The 18,940-nt window shown below is 36.8% G+C and overlaps 2 protein-coding genes across 4 annotated transcripts in view; one reads left to right on the top strand and one right to left on the bottom strand.

Moving 5' to 3' along the window:
* The first annotated feature begins 998 nt into the window (after positions 1 to 998).
* Positions 999 to 10,504, top strand: LOC124155866 (tubulin beta chain-like). Its single transcript, XM_046530022.1, has 4 exons — positions 999 to 1,334; positions 1,545 to 1,653; positions 5,477 to 5,832; positions 9,406 to 10,504. Exons 1-4 carry the CDS (start codon positions 1,278 to 1,280, stop codon positions 10,228 to 10,230), a joined length of 1,347 nt encoding a protein of 448 aa, XP_046385978.1. The 5' UTR covers positions 999 to 1,277; the 3' UTR covers positions 10,231 to 10,504.
* A 2,212-nt stretch (positions 10,505 to 12,716) lies between these two features.
* Positions 12,717 to 18,940, bottom strand: part of LOC124155865 (cohesin subunit SA-2-like) — a 37,205-nt gene continuing 30,981 nt past the window's right edge. For 2 of the 3 annotated variants that reach the window (XM_046530020.1, XM_046530019.1), the window contains exons 22-24: positions 18,704 to 18,809; positions 15,641 to 15,951; positions 12,717 to 13,914 (exon numbers count right to left, since the gene is read on the bottom strand). In XM_046530020.1, coding sequence (XP_046385976.1) covers positions 15,708 to 15,951; positions 18,704 to 18,809 — 350 coding nt within the window. In that variant the 3' untranslated portion in view covers positions 12,717 to 13,914; positions 15,641 to 15,707. The remainder of the gene's footprint in view (positions 13,915 to 15,640; positions 15,952 to 18,703; positions 18,810 to 18,940) is intronic. The other variant, XM_046530021.1, reaches the window with a different exon arrangement.

The raw sequence follows: 18,940 nt of genomic DNA on the forward strand, positions 1-18,940 counted from the left end.
ACCGTCTAACGGAAAATGTTAAAAAATTCATTTGCCTCTCAACGACTAAAAATAAAATAATACTACAGAGCGAAGAAAATGAAAAATTCGTAAACAAGGGAATGAAATGTAAAAAAAAGACTCCCGACGAAGCCAGTTTACTGATCAAATAAAATTTTTGCGCCAATTTTTGTGCTGTCGATGTAAAGTTGCATTCGTGCGAAAAGGGAACTTACAATTAGCCGCAAAAATAAGACTAAAAACGATGATACGATCAGAGAAATACAATAGTACTGAACTTGAATTAAAAATAGAATACGCTATTCGTTTTTTATGTAACATTTTAAGAAAATTAATATTTTCTTCTTTTCAATAACTTTTAATCAGCCGAAATAGTGGTAATTGAACTATTTAATTAATTTGTTTACGGTGCAAAATCTATATTTGTTAATATTTAATTTTCTATGCCATTTAAACAGCTTATTTCATTTATCACTAACTTTTAGAACTAATATAAAAACCTAGGCGGATCAAATAATGCAAGACTTGAAATGCAGGAAATCCGCATACATGAGAGGTTAGTTGAGTGATATCATGTGGTTTTGAGGGGCATGTTACCGGTGGCGGATTTAGGAGGGTTCACAGGGTTCGTGACCCCACCAAATTTTATCTATTTTAAAATATTTTTATTAATTTACTATTATGTGCATCCTTGTAAAGGAGTAAACGGAGTTTATACGCAAATGCATGTCTACAATTCCCAAACGTGAGAGAAGTTTAAGTAGCAGGGCGTAGCTCTAAAAAAAATTGCACGGGAAAACGCCCCTTCGTCAGCGCCGGCAAGCCACTATGTGCTAAAATGTAAGCGGCATGGTTAGAACTCCACGCCGGAAAGCGACACCGCGACTCGACGAAAAACGACACCGAAACACGACCCTCGACAGACAAATTAATCGCGAAGATGTAGCGGCGGCGGCAACTTCGGGACATTTTTTTCTCGCAACAATGTAATCCAATGTAAATAAACAGGGTCGCTACAATAGCTTCAGCCATACCAAAATGTCCGGCACAAAATCATAACAAAATTATACAAATTGTCTCACATGATTATAAAACCAACTTCAAATTAGGGGAACCCGTTTCTAAAGTAGGCGTCAGGAAACCTTTTCGTTCTGTTTCAGTCCATCGATCGTGGAGTAGTCCTGAGGGGAAGACATAGGAGCCACACTGCTAAATTCTGCATCTGACTTTACAGGATTCCTTTTTCGCAAAATTTGTTTAGAGTAAAGTAATTAAACATGCGTGAAATAGTACATTTTCAATGCGGGCAGTGCGGAAATCAAATTGGATCCAAGGTAAGTTAGAAACAGTTTTGAAGAGACACATGTGTTGAGTCAATGTACCATTGTGATCAATGCTTATTCTTCATGAAAGGAATGTTGCTGAATTTTTTCTTCGAGATTTCACTTTGAAACCCCGTGTGTTTGTAATTAATGTCACGTATTATTGTATTGCCGTCAAAAGTTACGTAAATATAAATGCTTCTTCCGGGTATATTGTTTTAGTTTTGGGAAGTCATCTCTGATGAGCATGGAATTGATCCAACGGGAGCGTACCACGGCGACTCGGACCTCCAACTGGAGCGAATCAATGTTTACTACAATGAGGCGTCAGGTAAGTGATTTTCTAGCATAGTTTTGCTGCCCAGTGGTTACGCAGTCGGTGTTCGCTGCCCAGGGGGACCCATGACCAGTGGCGCCGACTCCACGGGGCCTGAGGGGGCCCGAGCCCCCTCACAATTCGATATGGGGGGAAGGAAAAGATGTGTCAGGCTTGTCGATTTTACCCGGAGTGTCAAGTTATCGGGAGTCGAGTTTTCAGGGTTCTACCGTTGATCATATGACTCTTCTAAAATGCTAAAAAGAACTTTAAAACTCACTATTTATAAAATCTTCCAGGGCAAGTCTCCCAATATTGGCCCCCCCAATATTTTTTTATAAGTCGGCACCCCTGCTCATGACCCAGAGTTACGAGGGCGGATCCTGGATTTTTTTCCGGGTCTGGAATGCAAATGGTTCTCTCATATTTGGGATTTAGAACAACACACTACAATGACTGTACGAAATATATTCTTCATCTCCATACACCGAAACACTAAACGACAGTAATGATTATGGGACTGAATAAAAAATCTTTTCTATTTTTTAAGCGTCTGGGGAGGGGGAGGGCACGTGCCACCTTGCCCCTTCCTCTAAATCCGCCTATGAGTAGTTAGGACGGGAAGGACAATTTACTTAATCTGAACTCATGAGTTACCTCAGTGCCTTACATGTGTTCAGTGGGATCAGCCCCACCTTATTACGCCTCAGTCTCCCAGAAAAATTTTATTTTGATTTCCATCTTCCATAAACGAAATATTGATCGCCGAAGTCGTCTACTTGCAAGGCACGACTTTATATCACGGGATATGTAAAAATTTGGTGTAAAGCGATCGCAAAGTATGTGAATTATTACAGGGGCGTAACCTGAATGATTTGTTGGGGGAGATAGAATGATCCGGTGGGTTAGGGAGGTGGACAGTGGCGCCGACTACATGGGGCCCTTAGGGGGCCCGAGCTCCCCCAAAAATTCGATATGGGGGTCAGACAAAATGTGCCAGGCTTGTCGATTATCCCCGGAGTGTCGAGTTATCGAGAGTCGAGATTTCAGGGTTCTAATTTTGATCATATGACTCTTCTAAAATGCTTTAAAAAAACTTTAAAACTCACTATTTATAAAATTTCCCAGGGCGAGACCTCCGGTATGGGGCCCTCAATAGTTTTTATAACTTCCCACCACTGGAGGTTGACCTCCCTGAAGAAAATGTGAACATTTTCATCTCAAGATATTTAATTTTGCTATTTCGGCTCTTAAAATTACACAATTGATGGGTCTTCATGAAGCTGTTTTGCTAAAACATTGGTGGAGTAGAATAAAATAATTTGATTTATACTGTAATATTTTTCTGTTGAAATTAATTGGTATTTGACAGGGGAATGTGCCCCCTCTACCCCCTCCCATCCCCTGGCTAACGCTACTGAATTATTATTGCAAAACGTTGTCTACTCATGTTGATCGACGAATATCAACTAGTGAAATAAGAGTTGGATGTGTGTAAGGTGGCCCTTTTTTTTCAATAATAAAATAGCTGTTTTTTGGCAATTTATATGGGCTTTATAGTACATAGATTATGTAAGCAGGTTAGAGATTTTGGATGATGAATCAAATTTCTTCCTAAAAAGCAGGAATCATAGGAAAGAGCCAGGGAAGGATAGAAGTGAAAAGCAATTCTTTTCAGAGGGAGGAAAATATTAAAAGTAGAGGCACTCAGCACTTATTGAAGTAAATAATTAGGAAATCGTTGTGAAATTGATAATGTTTATTGCTTCACAATAATAAAGGCCTAATAAATGGAAAATGAGCCAATTTTAAAGTCAATTTTTCGGCAGTCTGGGAATCAACAGCTTCATGCGGCACGTTAATTTAAATGGTCATGAGAAATCCTCCCGATGTCCCAGGACAAATGATGAGGACACCATCTTCACCATCTGGGCCATCCCACCCGTTGATCTACCTCAGGCAATGATTAGCAGATTTTAATAAACTATAATGCGCTCTTCTAGAGGCATCTTCAGCGATGTGTAGCTCAAGTCAACTCTATGAGGCTGCTTGTTGTTGCTTGGAGTTTAGTTTAATGGAGTACATTCAGCAAACCACATAGAAACCTGCTAATTGTAAACCAGAATAGGGTGCGGTTTCCTATAACTTTTTTATTGCCTAAATCGAAAGATTAATACTCCTGGAATACGTATTTCACGCTTTTAGATTTTTTAACGTCGATATCCATTTTTCACGATTAAATGAAAAGTGGAAATTTTCAAGCGCGCAAAAATGCGACGGCTAAGTATGAATGCTAGGAAAACCCTGTGTGACGTCATTCTGGTTCCCGCTGTCGCCTTGTGAGGCCACCTTGGTGCGAGGCTATGATTGCTGATACAATGCAGGCTGCTAGCAGGTAGCGCTTGGCTTAAATAAGGCTTATTAATACCCTATCAAACGAAGAAAACTTTCTGACCATAGGCAGTTTTAATAAGTGATTATTAAGAGATGCTTCCCTGAGCTCTGTGCCTCATGCATGCATTTGTAATCTCAAACGATGTAAAACTCCTATCTACTCCTATAGAATCTAGGTCCCTGTGACGTCACGTGGAGTGGCATCGCATGGGTGCCAATATGGACTTTTTCAAATGCGATTAAAATTGACCATTCCCAATTGTCTAAACTGGGATTTCGAAAACCAAATAATTTGTATATAATGAATACACTAATGGTGGGTAACGAATCGCAATCAATGCCTTTCTTTTTCTTTGATGAAGAAAACTATTGAATCATAACAACTCTGGGGTAAACAAAAGGAGGGTAGAAACACAGTTAACTGAATCTAATTAGCAGAAGGAAGTGAGTTGACGAGGGTTGCTCAGTAATCTTCTATTGCTCATCTGGAGAGTCTTACCCTCATCCTCCTTCCCACCCTCTACACAATCATGGGGTACCCAGTGGGGGGCAGGAAGGGGCAACTGCCCCCATATAAGCAAAAGGAAATTTAGTTCAAAAGGAAAGTTTTGAAAAAATTTACTCTCAATCCAAGAAAAATGATATTAGAGTAAAACATCTAATTAAAAGAAAAATATTTTGTCAGGGTTAACAATTTTAAAAACTAATAAAGCGGTGTAATAATTTTCTTGAAATTTTAGTTTCCGTAACCTTTTCTATGCTACGACTTGAACGACCATGGATTGCCCCCCCGTACGCCCTTGTGCATGATGATCAATGATCCTTTGCCCACTCTCTTCAAAGATGTCTGTTCTTCTTTGGGATCTGGTATTTTCTACCATTATTTATATATTTAAAGATCAATTTCAAATTAGAGGTTAAAAGACCTGCCTGACTCCCAAGCAATTCACAAATATGTACTTTATACTCAATATCACATTTTCATTTATTCTGGACAAATTATTTGGCAAATTCATATTTAGCTCTATACATCATCACAGCAACAAAAACTTTCAACTGTTCAAAAGATTGTAATGTGCTGATGAATTATGTGAACATAGAGTCATTTAAATTTCAACAACTGTTGGCAAATCCACCCTCATTTATAAAACAAATGAGTGATACTACAGAATGCATTGTTTCAGATTATTAAGTTGAATCCAAACTGAAATTTTATTTTTTGGTATTCCCAGGTATAAAAAATTCTTGCTGGAACCACTAATTTTTATTACTGCTATTTGTCTTAACATCCTTTAAACATTAGATCTAAATAAACTGAGGCACAAGGTACTCCCTTTTTGAATGTCTGTAATAAAAAACTCACAATATACATTTGGCATTAAAAAAATGCATCCATGATAAATCTCTTTGGCCAAAGCACTAATGAAATTAAACTCATTCACAGGCGGAAAATATGTTCCACGAGCAATACTCATTGATTTGGAGCCAGGAACCATGGACTCGGTGAGGTCAGGGCCATTTGGGCAAATATTTAGGCCTGACAATTTTGTATTTGGGCAGAGTGGGGCCGGAAATAACTGGGCCAAAGGTCACTACACGGAGGGAGCTGAGCTGGTGGACTCTGTGCTTGATGTCCTACGCAAGGAAGCCGAGGCGTGTGACTGTCTTCAGGGGTTCCAGCTGACGCATTCGCTGGGAGGAGGGACTGGATCTGGCATGGGCACACTCCTCATCTCCAAAATAAGGGAGGAGTACCCAGAGAGGATCATGAACACATTCAGTGTCGTCCCATCGCCAAAGGTGAGCTCAACATTTCTTCTGCATGAATACTGCAATACTGAATTCTCCATACAGATACCTGGTGTGTCATCACCCACTGCATTAAATGGGTTCATAAAGTCACTACTTGCTGAAGGTAGAGTGGTAGGAACCTCACCAGGGAATAACAAGCTATAATTATTGAAGTTATCAAAGTTACACTTCAGATGATTAACCCTCTTAGTGCCACTGAAACTTGGTGGTTCTAGCAAAAAGTGCCAACCTAAATTTAAGAGTTTTGTAGCACTTAATGATAAAACACAATATGAAGTTACTATTTTAGATATCAATGTAATGTTTTTTTTATTTAACTAAGAAGGAATTAGTTCTTGATTTTAATATTCTAATACATTGGATAAAGAATAAATTTAATTATTACGACAATATTATTTTGTAAATCCGGTCTACTCGCGAGCCGATATATCGGCTCGTGGCACTTTTCGCCCGTGGAGCAAAAGCCAATATGTATATCGGCCCATGGCACTAAGAGGGTTAAATCCATCAAATTTATTGATTTCCAATTACATAATTACTATTCTTTGCAATAGCCAATGCTCAATCATAAATATTGAGAATGAAGGGATGGCTTTATCTTTATCTCTGAAGTGCGGATATTTTTTAATTAACTGATTAAGAAGTGGCAGTATGAATCAGCCTCCTTCAGAACGGACTGGGGCCTCCTCTCCTCTACATATGTATTCCCCTTGTCTTGAGTGATGGGTGCTTCCCTATGCACTTTTTCCACAGCCATCATTGTGTAGAGCTGAGTATTTTAGGCAGATTGACTATTAGAATCCTTACTTGAAGTACGGTGGCTCTCTCATGAGTTTTTTAATTTCAGTAATCAAGAGATCTTTGAAAGGTTAAATACTGCAGGATATTTTGCCTAGTTAAATCATTAGATGAGAAGACCAAATTTCTCATTTTTTTACCGATGTGTTTTTCTGGGAAATCGGAAATATTTTGAAAGGATATATGTCATAAAATTTCTTTATTAGCCCTTTATGGAAAGGATCTAGAAAAGTCTCTATCTTCACTAACTGGTCCAGCCCAATCACCTTCTGAGCTGTGCTACATTCACCTGATATCCCCTCTATCTTGAAAGAAATTTGGCCACTCAGTCTGATAAATGGTCAACTTTCTAACTTTCTAGAGTGCCCTTTTTGAGAACTAAGTACAGAATATAAAGGGAGGAGTAGCCACAGTTGCATAAATAAGTTTGTATACCCTAAATTCTCAAGTACAATGTATATGCATTATAAAGGCTTTTTGGCATTATGTATTTACCTAGTTATTTGGTGGGCATCATATACATATGTAAATGTGAACAAGGGAAAAGATTGATACATATCATTAAGCATTCTCTTGCAAAATTGCTTAGGGTTTCCCAGTGCCTTATTGAAATATGTAATGTGGATTTCAATGGTTCCAAGATTATGAATTTCAGTAGTCAAGGTTCTGCAGGTTTCCTGAGTGCATGTCTCATGTATCATATATCTCGTTTCATGGCTGGTGTCCTAAAATGCCCTGAAGCATCCCTTTAAGGAGGCTTGTGGGGTAGTATGTAGATGTAATATAAGTGGGCATATTATATATACTTGAAATTTTGGAGAGATCCCCGTAACATTCATGAGATGACTAGCAAGTTATGCTTGAGTGTGTGTTATACATAATTTGGAATCTGAGGTTACAGGGAAAAGTATTGCCCTATGAAGTTAATGCCGCCACAATCGGTCCATCAGGAATATCTTATTCTTTTCTGTTGGCTCATTGCTCAATTATTAAATTCTGTGGAGAGAAATTCATGCATTCTACATCACCCGCCAGATGGTTAATTGTTGGACCTTGTCAGAGTGCAATAAATATTATGGGATTTTTGGCATAAAAAAATACAAAAATTTTCACAAACTTTGGGTAATGTGCCACCAATTAGGTGAGCAGAGAAAATCACGCTTGACGCAAGTAAGCAGCCTGTATTCCACCTATGAGGTCTGGTGAAAAGAGGAGGACCATATGAAATTTTTGAATTCCCCTAGTCAGACTTGCCTAGTTGTAAAAACAGCTTTCCATTGGAATACTGTTCTTAGATAGAGGAACCAATTTTCCTGCAGATCAATAGTGGCGGCACAATTGTTTGGATACTTTTTACCCTCATGTTCTCAAAGCAACTGGAAACCATGGTACTACACCAACAAGTGCCACCGAAATACGGCATAATGAACTCATCGGCCTATTAACTTTATATTTTTGCACTTGATTTATCACTTTTGTTGAATCAAGGAACAGCAAAGTCTGTTGCTAAATAGCAAATAAGATGGGTCTATTCTGCGACAGTGGCTTAGTGTGGGGCGCAGCTAGGAATCAAGGCTGGGGGAGGTTTAGGTGCAACTAATACCAGGGTGTGGGGGTATGGAATACCCACCAGGATAAGCGGTAGGTCCGAGATTAATAAATTGCAGAATTTTAAGATGAATGGTTCAAAATGGTGAGTTTTACGGCTTTCTGAGGGATATTTTATTAATCCTTACAGTATTCTATTAGCGATATCAATCCAATTAAGTAAAATGGAACTATTAAAATTAACGTTAAAAATTTCTCTGGGCTCTGGGGGGATTTCATCCCCCAAAACCCCCCCTCGATGCGCCACTGGGCTGAGTAACCACAACCTCTACCTGGGTTCCAATCCCGGCACAGTCAAATGATTTTGTTCACGGCAAATTTCATCCTTGGTGTATATAATTTTGTTGAGAACTAGGTATATCAGATGGTTTAAACAAATCAGAACTATGACTTCATTCATTATATTTTTCGAGATAAAGTTCATAAAGTAATTGCTATGTACTAATTTAATACAGGAAAAAAACTGAAAAATTGAAGGGCTAGTCAGAATTAGGGGTTATCCTACAATATATTTTAAGTTAGAGAAGACTTTGATTTTCTACACTAACAGTGGAAACAGATGAACTCCAGCATTAAAGTATGCAATTGTATCAGAGAAGTGGTAAACTAATTAATAATATATAACAACTGGGATTGTGGCTTTTTCAATGATTCTGATATTCAATACACATATCGATGGCTAAGTTCTAACAACATGTATCACAAAAATAGCAACTTTAGCAAAAATACGATTATTTTTTTTTACTTGTCCACTGAAATTAAAAACCAAAAGTTTATAAAACTGAAAAAGAAACATTCGTTTGCAAACAAATATTTGTTTTTTGCTTGTATTTTACTTTTTAATGTAATTACACTTTGTTTAAGATGCCCGTCTCAGATCTGCCAAATTTTAGTTACGTGTAGTTAGAACTTAGCCATCGATATAGGATATTCCCTTTATCCTAAAGTTCTTCTAGGGTAATATGTATTAACTGATGTAGAATAAAAAGACAGGAGTTTTGGAAATCAGATACCTAATCATTCACTGCCAGTTAAAAATTTGGCCAAGATCACCTAGCAGATGAAAAGCAATCTCTATCAACTGGCAAATGGGTGATCAACCACATCTAGTATTCAAAAAATAATTTACACAGGTCATTCTATCATCAATTTCAGGTTTCAGATACAGTGGTAGAGCCCTACAATGCCACCTTATCAGTTCACCAGCTGGTGGAAAACACAGATGAGACTTACTGCATTGACAATGAAGCCCTATATGACATCTGCTTTCGTACTTTGAAATTGACCACTCCCACCTATGGGGATCTCAATCATCTCGTTTCTTCCACAATGTCTGGAGTCACCACCTGTCTCCGGTTTCCTGGACAACTCAACGCTGACCTTCGTAAGCTGGCGGTGAATATGGTTCCTTTCCCACGGCTACACTTTTTCATGCCAGGTTTTGCACCGCTAACAGCACGGGGGTCCCAAATGTATCGAGCCCTCAGCGTCCCAGAACTGACCCAGCAAATGTTCGATTCAAAGAATATGATGGCTGCATGCGATCCACGACATGGCCGCTATCTCACCGTCGCAGCAGTTTTCAGGGGTCGAATGTCAATGAAAGAGGTGGACGAGCAGATGCTAAATGTGCAAAATAAAAATAGTAGCTACTTTGTCGAATGGATTCCTAATAACGTGAAAACGGCAGTTTGCGATATTCCACCTCGTGGGCTAAAAATGTCTGCCACGTTCATCGGCAATTCCACGGCAATCCAGGAACTGTTCAAACGGATATCTGAACAATTTACGGCCATGTTCAGGAGAAAGGCTTTCCTTCACTGGTACACGGGAGAGGGGATGGATGAAATGGAATTCACGGAAGCCGAGTCAAACATGAATGACCTTGTTTCCGAGTACCAGCAGTATCAGGAAGCGACCGTGGATGATGAGGGAGACTTTGATGAAGATGAAGTGGAACAAGAAGAAGAAGACGCCTAAGTGACTCACTATGTTTTTCATAAAACAGGATTCCCACATTTCTCGTTTGATTATATTTGTACATGTTTATGTTCTGAGTAATTTTGGTATGTATTTGGAAAAACGTTACGTACACGTCTAGTTATTCTGTACGTCATCATTTGAACCTTTATCACATTGTATTTTTTTGAAATATTTTGTAGATTCTCAATATGTCATCCTAAATCATGTAGTGATTGAGAAAGTAAATTTTATGTTCGATTTTCAGAAGTAAATAAATGATTTTCAATCAAAAGCCTGAATATTTACCACAGATGTGCTTAAAGAATGGTCTGTAAAGCAGAACTGATGTAAACGAATTTATCACATTTTGTTTCATTTGTAGTCCCATGATTGATTCAACACAGTTTATATCTATCAAAGGGGCTAAGGCTAATTAAGTTTAACTAATTAAACTAATTATTTTTTTTGGCCCACAAGTCTCTCTTCAAGTTTTCAACACAATAGCTACAAAAAAAAATGGTTTGCAACTTGATTTTGTGGAATGGTGACATGATAGATAAAAAAGTAAACTTTGTTGTATTTCACATAGTATTTATTTAAAAACTCAACCAGTTTCCACCTTTTCAGGTCCATATCAAGCAATTGCTACACCAAATTAATGTAATCTTTGTTGCAAACAAGGCTTAGCAGTGAAAACCAATAAGTCTCTCTAACAAGCTTAAGCATCTCAGGCCTGGCTGGACCTAGGCACTCAGGAGTCTAGATGTAAAGGTAGTGTTTGAGCTACCTTCACCATTGTATGTATGTAGCCTATATTTTATGCAAGGCCAACCAAATTGGGTAAAGACTGGGTCAGTGCACGTAGTGGAGTCTGCAGCCATAAGAGGTGCTCTTTTTGAGAACTGATTAAATTACCTTATTTTTCTCTCGAAATAGGGTCTAACTTCTTTCTAATACAAAATGAAGTATGAGAAAAAGTGAGGATATTTATTTTAACCAGGTCTCAAGAAAATTAGTCTACTGGCAATGGATTTTGGGATTGATTTTAAAACATTTTATGGTGAAAATGATAATTCACTTACCATAACGTACCACATTTACATGAATTGCCACAAGAAAAAATTTTCATGGATCGTAATCGAACCATGTACCTACCACCATGTGCAGCTTTAGTGCAGGATTGAGGCTATCAACCAGTTGTGGATTCATTGAAGTCCTTTTTCCCCTCGCTGTTACATCGAAGAAAGGTGAAAAGACAACTCTGTGGTCAAGAAGCTACAGTCTTCATTTTCAGGCCTAAGATTTTAGTTTCAGCAAAACTAAAAGATGTCTTTTGCCTAATGCCATTCCGTCGATTTCCCAGTTTTACCAAACACATGAGCAAGTTACACCAGCAAAGTCTTGACAACAACCATTCCCCAAATATTAAATAGGCCTATTCTAGGTTAGGTTACTGAAAAAGTGTTGGTTGACTGATTAACTACAAATTTCCCCCAGTGACCATCACCAATATATTTTTAAAATATTTATTTCAAAAGCCGCCATGGCCACTATGAGCGAAGCTGTAGTAGTTTTCGTGGTGGACTACCATGTCCACATTGCAGAGGAGAGAAGTGAATCTCTTGCCGGATATCAACTAAGTGCTCCCTTACTGATATTAGTGAAGCATTTGGACAGGGATGGTCTTCGCTATCCCAACAAAAAGTGTCTCATTGTTAGACTAGGCTGCAAAGTTTTCCATTCGGGCGATGTTATTTCTGCATCAGCAGCTACTTTTAGAACAATTGCTTACAATCCTTTTACAATGATTTTGGAGGGAATTAGCTAGTAAGGAGTGCAAAAATCTGGGATTGCTTTGTGTAATATTACAAAAGTTTTTGAGGTCACTTCTGGAAAATTATGCTAGAAAAGAAACTGAAGCTGTGAAAGGTTCTGTATTTAGGAAAATACCACTATGTAGGAAATACCTAAAATTTTAAAGACATTTTTCCCATAAAAATACCACAAATAAGTGCAAAAATTAAATAAACATGTCAACTTTTAGCATAACACAGAACTAATTTTTAAATAAATAGTGTCCGTTTCAAATGTTCATCATTGATTCCCAAACAAATTTTGTCCTCAAAAGCACACTTACTGGCGACATAGGAATTAACTTCAGACACACTCCTTATGCCCGTTGACAGCTCATGTTGGACAGCCTTATGAATATGTACGGTATGTATGTAGCTTTTAGTGTGCAGTCAGAAGCATTTTCGTTAGCAAATTAATTTAATCTATTTGGTAACAATTAGAGGAAGCAATGTATAAACACAGAAACTAAGTTAGCCATTAAATAAGGCTGGGTCTGTGCCCTGCCAGCTAAAATGGTGTTTGTTACCCTTAAAATTAATCTCCTGTTAAGTTGATTGCTATTCAGTATTAAATTGAGACAGCATAAAAAATGCTAGATGATTTACCACAAGTTCACTTCTAAGAGGGTGAGAAATAAAACCAAGAGCAGATTTTAATGTGAAAGAAATGTGTATTTCATTTAATATCAATCTTTTGAGAGGTGCAGAGTAAAACTTAAAAATACAACTCAATGAATGCAACTGGATTCAATTGACTGTGTTTAGCTTTGAATGAAATACAAATTAAAACATTTGAGATCAATCATATCATCAGTTCAACTTGGTTAGGTGTGAGACACTCAAATGCATACATGGAATATGTATTTGAATCAAACTTCATTTGCAAGTTGGTTTCGAAAGATATTCAACAGCTAAGATTTATGATTTCTTCATCAACTGGCTTCAATACCAGCACAATAAATTTCATTTTACAAGAGACAATTTAAAGGTTGAGGACTTTAAGATCATGAATATTTATCTATATTCATTGGACATAACTGATGGGATCAGATTGAAACTTTGATTTCCAGTGACAGATGTAATTTGAAACCTGACTTCCAAACAATATGAAATAGTCTCTCCAATCCCTGACTTTGACTTAAAACTAGAGTGGATGAAAACTGTTCCATTCTCACAGTATTCTGTACAGGTCAACAATATGATATTAATCAGCTACCAGTGTCACCTACTGGCATTACAATTTCATTCCAAAGTAATCAGCACAAATTATATCAATGATTACAAGGCAGTTAACCTAATTCAAGAATGCATTCCTATTCAAGCAAACTGAATCTCATCATCCCAAATTTAAGGACTTGAATTACCTTATAAACCAACTCAGTACAGATATCATTTCATCTTCCATACATCTGATGGACACTCTTACAAAAAAAGGAAAGATAATAATTTCTCTTAAGGCAATTTTTCTAATTGTGAGGAAAGAATGGACCGCCGTACTATTCACACTTACAAATTTCATAATTCATGTATGTAGGCATAATTCAAATACCCCAAGAGTCTATCTGAAAGATATTTTTTTACACAATTGTGAATGACCACTCAAGAATCATTCAAGCACTATGTTGTGGGATGTATAATTGTATTATATATATAAATCGAGTCTAAACATTGTTTTAAAAGGAATACGATACAAATATAGTTCCTTAATCTTTATGTATAAAAATGCATACTTAGTCCAAATTTGAGTACCAAAATACTTGATGTCTCTCCTAGAGGACAAAGCGAACCTGACTTGGAGTTCTATCTACATGTAATGGTCCAGTTCTTCAATAACTGGCACCACCGGTTCCTGTAATGAAATTAGTTAAAATATTAAGCATCAAAAAAACTTCATGATCAGAGGAGGACAGTGATTTTAGCCACTTTCTGTTACAATGGAGATATTTATTGTTTACTGAATAATAAAATAACGTGCCTTGCAAACCAATATTAATATTGAATGCAAAATAGTAAAAGGTATTTCTAAAAAGAGTCATAATATGAAATGCTACTCTATACACATTCTCATTTCCAACTTTATTATGCACTTATCCAGGTGAAATTAAAATCTCCTTTTTCAAATATCAGTAAGTTATCAAAAAGAGGGCCTTTTAGTCTCCTTCAGCCACTCTACCACTAGAATGTCAAACAACAATACTGTGACTCTTCTGATAAGAATGTTGCTTCATGCCAATACCGAAACCATTTTATCTTGTAAATGATTTTTTTCGCTGCTATACCAATACAAAAAATTCTGATCAAATTCTTTACAAATATAGCAAATAATGTCATTGCACACTAACTGAATTATTGACCAACCTTATTGTTAACTGAATAATAATAGAATGTACTTTGCAAACCAGTATTATTAATGAATGAAAAACAGTAAAAGGTACATTCTACAAAGAGCCGTAATATAAAATGAGTGAGTGAGTTGAATGCGAGACTTTTTGCTGCCCAAGACCATGTAAATATTAACTTAGGAGTGTATTACCAATTATTTTGTTCATTGTTTTAAATAGATTATTGGTTTGACTCTATAACTGCAGCCTTAGCACTGATTCTACTGACTGGAATTCATCACTATTCAATGGCCACTACTAACATGCAAGAATAAAAGCCATAGCAGTTGAATCAAAATATTATTAGGACAAAAATACTTGGGAAAGAAAATAGTGTTTCTTCATGGAAGAAAATACCATATGTTTGGGCCTATACTTCTTTAAGCATAAGCTAAATAAAACATCATTCTTCACTTCCTCTCCTACTTCAGAATATTCAGAATTGGAACCTTGGAATTCAGAAGCACATGCTTCTATTATTTCTCTCTTCACTAACAAAACTACTCTGTCCCACACACACTGAAATCTGAAGACAAATGCTTTGCCAAATAAGGAGGTTAAAATTCAGGCAGACATCATGATTAGAAATTAGCATATACATGAATTTCAATGATGACTGCTCCAACACCTTTCCACTTCTTTTATGGCATGCAAAACAACAAATTAAAAGGTAAATATGTATTTTATATTAACCCTTTGGGCTGAAATGACGAGTCTACCTCGTATGACGAGTCTACCTCGTATGACGAGTCTACCTCGTATGACGAGTCTACCTCGTATGACGAGTCTACCTCGTATGACGAGTCGACCTAAACTTCTGATGCCAAATCTTGCAATGACGAGTGTAGCTCATCAGCAGATTTTCATAACTTTAGCACTAGTTAAGAGAACAATATAAATATTCTGAAAGTTTAACAATTTTAAAACATCCATAATGTACATAAAGAACTCATATTTCATGAAATATGATGCATTGGAAGGAAGAAAAACATTTTATACGAATAGCGATAGCTGTCCTCTTGATGTATTTAGCTAGATACTTGGAAATATGAAATGATTATCAATTTTTACTTCACTCATTTTCATTACCAACCATTCTATTTAAAAAGAACAGCATAAAAAAATAATTAGAGGACAGGATCACGATATTCAGAAAATAAATTTAAGTGAAAGAGTTTAAATATAAATACTCACAAAAATTTGGAGATTGCAATGATCTCGCCGACAAGTGAGACTTATCACTAGTCCAACTTGAGCACATTCACCCCGAGCCAGAGGCGGAAGATTTGTCTCTCTTCTGTCGAACTCCAGAATGAGATGAACCAGCTTCACTGTACCCAGGAAGGATACTGACAGCCGGAATCCAAGACCTGGTATACCCAACATTTGGTCTATGTAAATATGAGACTACATTTAATCGGCCAGGTCGGGATTTCATGGATGAGCTAGCTAAAGATTCTTCGATGTCTGTTTGGTTGAAAGGTAAATTTAATTGCACAGTAGGGCTGGAATCAATGAAATCATATATTAATTAGAATACAACTGGCAAAGCAAAACATAGATAAACAAAAACTAGAACAGAGATACAGAAAAATAAAGAAACAAAGGAAAAAATTAAAATGAGAACAAGATTTTACTATAATCCAGATTATATATAACACAAGAAGCTAAAATTACAAAAATTTGATTGAATTCCAAAAAAAAAACTTATTTCTCTCTATACCAAGACACAGATAAATACAATAACTGAAAAGTAATACAAAACTTAGACAAAACAACATTTCCAAAAAAAAATGTGATGACCTAAAAGCTGGACTGTGCATTAGATGTATTTGAAAACATAAGACAGTACTTATTGTTAGATAAACTGTCTGGGATATACAAATCTTAGCTATACAAATATGTAGGTACTAAAGAAACCTGCCAGAACGTAAGTGTAGGGTAGTTGAGGAAAATGGGATAGCAATATAAAATGAGGAAAATTAAGGGGGCAGCTACATCATCAAAAATCCATTTGAAAATTTGAATTTGCTATGAACTTCAGCAATTTGTTTAACTTTAGCAAAATAATTAATTTATAATCTTTCTAAATTTGAGCCCTTCAAAATGAGCCATTGCAAGTATTTTTATCCCCCTGATTGATGGAGATATGGCATCTAATACAATGAGCTGGACAATGCTGCAGAAGTAGCCAGTGTTACACCTTCACTCAAAAATTTTCTTTTTTAAATGAAATATTACTTTCACTTAAATTTTTTAATTTGCAGATTAGGATGTCAATGCCTGAACTCAATTTGAAATTTTTTATGAACAACATTAAATTGTTTAAATTTCATAACGCATTGCATTATGAAATTTATGTGCAACCCAGCGAAATAGGCTTAAATCAGTCTAGAGATGGATGGTCTGATATCATGATCTAAAGCAGACAGCTGCAAATATTTATGGAACTCATTTTCCAGAGGATCAAAGATTAGGAGATCTTGTATAGCAAGCACATACAGTAGACTCTCGTTATTACAAAGTTCACAAGACTGAAAAACCGGAGGTTCGTAATAACGAAGTTTACATGAACGTTTCCTTTAGGAATTGTTGAAAAAAAAACAGTATATAACTAAACATGATTAAATTAAGCACAAATATATAAAAGCAGGAAAATTCATTTCAGTTTCTCAATAGAAGAATGCGATATGATGCAATTGAGGGTTGATATCTTCTCGAATACAGTAAGTCCTCGATACACGAACTAGATACATTCCGAGACCTTGTTCGTAAGTTGATAAACCTATATTCCGGCTGCTGAAAGTTGTCAGATGACAGGCAGAATGGTCTAGGCTGGGGTAGGGGGCAAGGTTACCAGGTAAGAAAGGGAAATGCCTACTTCACTTGTAAACAAAATGGTTCCATGAAGAAAGTACCCGGAAGGGACGACGAGCGTGAAGGACCCAAAGGAAGAATCACTTGTTTTGGTGATTCGAAGAAACAGCTTGCTTTGGTGGTTCAGGCTTATTTCGGTGCTTCATATGCATTTGACAACATTGTATGACTAGGTGAGAGTTTGAGGTGCATTTGGGGGAAGGCGATTGGTTGCAAACCGTGCTAACGCAGGGTTCTCTGTCCTTCTTTTAGAGCTGTCATCGGACAACTCCAGCCAGCCGGACTGTATGCAAGGAATCGAGGAGTACGGTTTTCCTTCAGAATACAACACCGCATCACAATTATGCGCTAACTCACGATTGTGACGAACTGATCTAGCTGGACGTGCGACACATCTGGAGCAAAAAATAAATAGCTCTCCGTAGTAAGGAAGAAAGGGCAAAATGCTGAACAGTTCCTAATTTCACACCGGATTCAATGATAGATTGTGCCCAAAGTGCGAGTTCCTCTACGCCACACCGTGTAACAACGGTCAGATCGAAAGGCACCAAATTTGAAATTTTTGAATGCTCGTACCTCTGAAAGTTTGTAAATCGAATGTGTGTAGGAAGAGGACTAACTGTACGTCCAATTTACAAGTGGTTATGAGTGGGTCACCATGACTCCACAGGAATGAAGCTTGTTATATGATGTTGCACGTACACTGATGAAAGAACCATAATTGACGCTCATGGGCACAGTACACGAGAAGAACTTAAACGTGGTGCAATTATTAAATCTTAGTGTAGTGTATGTCTACCTAAATGCCGTTGCTTATTCCTGGAACTTCATAATAAAGTTCATTTTGTAACCGCTGGGACTGGGACTGAGATTCGTAATTTTGTAATAACAAAAATTATTAACGCTTCTTTTACTATAGCTTGGATGAGCCTTTTCGTCCGGACCAAGGATTTGCTTCATAATAACGAGAACTTTGTTATAACGTTGTTCGTATTAACAAGAGTCAACTGTAATTGTAAACACCTCTTTAAAATTTATTTTGTAATTGAGGAATCTAGGAAAAAGTTCACCGGCAGTGACTCAATGTTCTCATTAGGTGAAATTTAGGACAACTGCCCATGTCTGTGACTTTTCTTGTGAAAATTTCTTCACTTTTTAAAATTTATTTTTCTTTTTCAAGATGCTCGGAGTTACTCAAAGTGATAGGTGTATGAGTAAGTTGTACTTATTTCATTCACATTTTTTCTACTTCTCTGCAGTTTCATGTGCTTACCACCAAGGTAATGATCTTTTTGAAACACATTTATCCATTCAATTATAAAATCAAGATGTATACATTGAAGACAATGACTACAACACTGAAAGGTTTCGTCTACTTACCCAGTAAAGAACTCTGTGCTTGGCTCAACTACAACCTCCTCCATTTGTAATTTTCCAGGAAGAATAGATTGCACGTCATCTTCCTCCTCCTCTTCCTCTTCTTGACCTTTAAAAAAATAAATCAATTCATTACTAATTACATAATATAAAAATACCAAAAGCACCAAAATTACCTCAATAATAAAATATAAATAAAATAAATCACTCATGCCACTCCCAAGTACTCATTTACAGAAT

The sequence above is a fragment of the Ischnura elegans genome, chromosome 3 (assembly GCF_921293095.1).
Source record: "Ischnura elegans chromosome 3, ioIscEleg1.1, whole genome shotgun sequence".
Taxonomy (NCBI): Eukaryota; Metazoa; Arthropoda; class Insecta; order Odonata; family Coenagrionidae; genus Ischnura; species Ischnura elegans.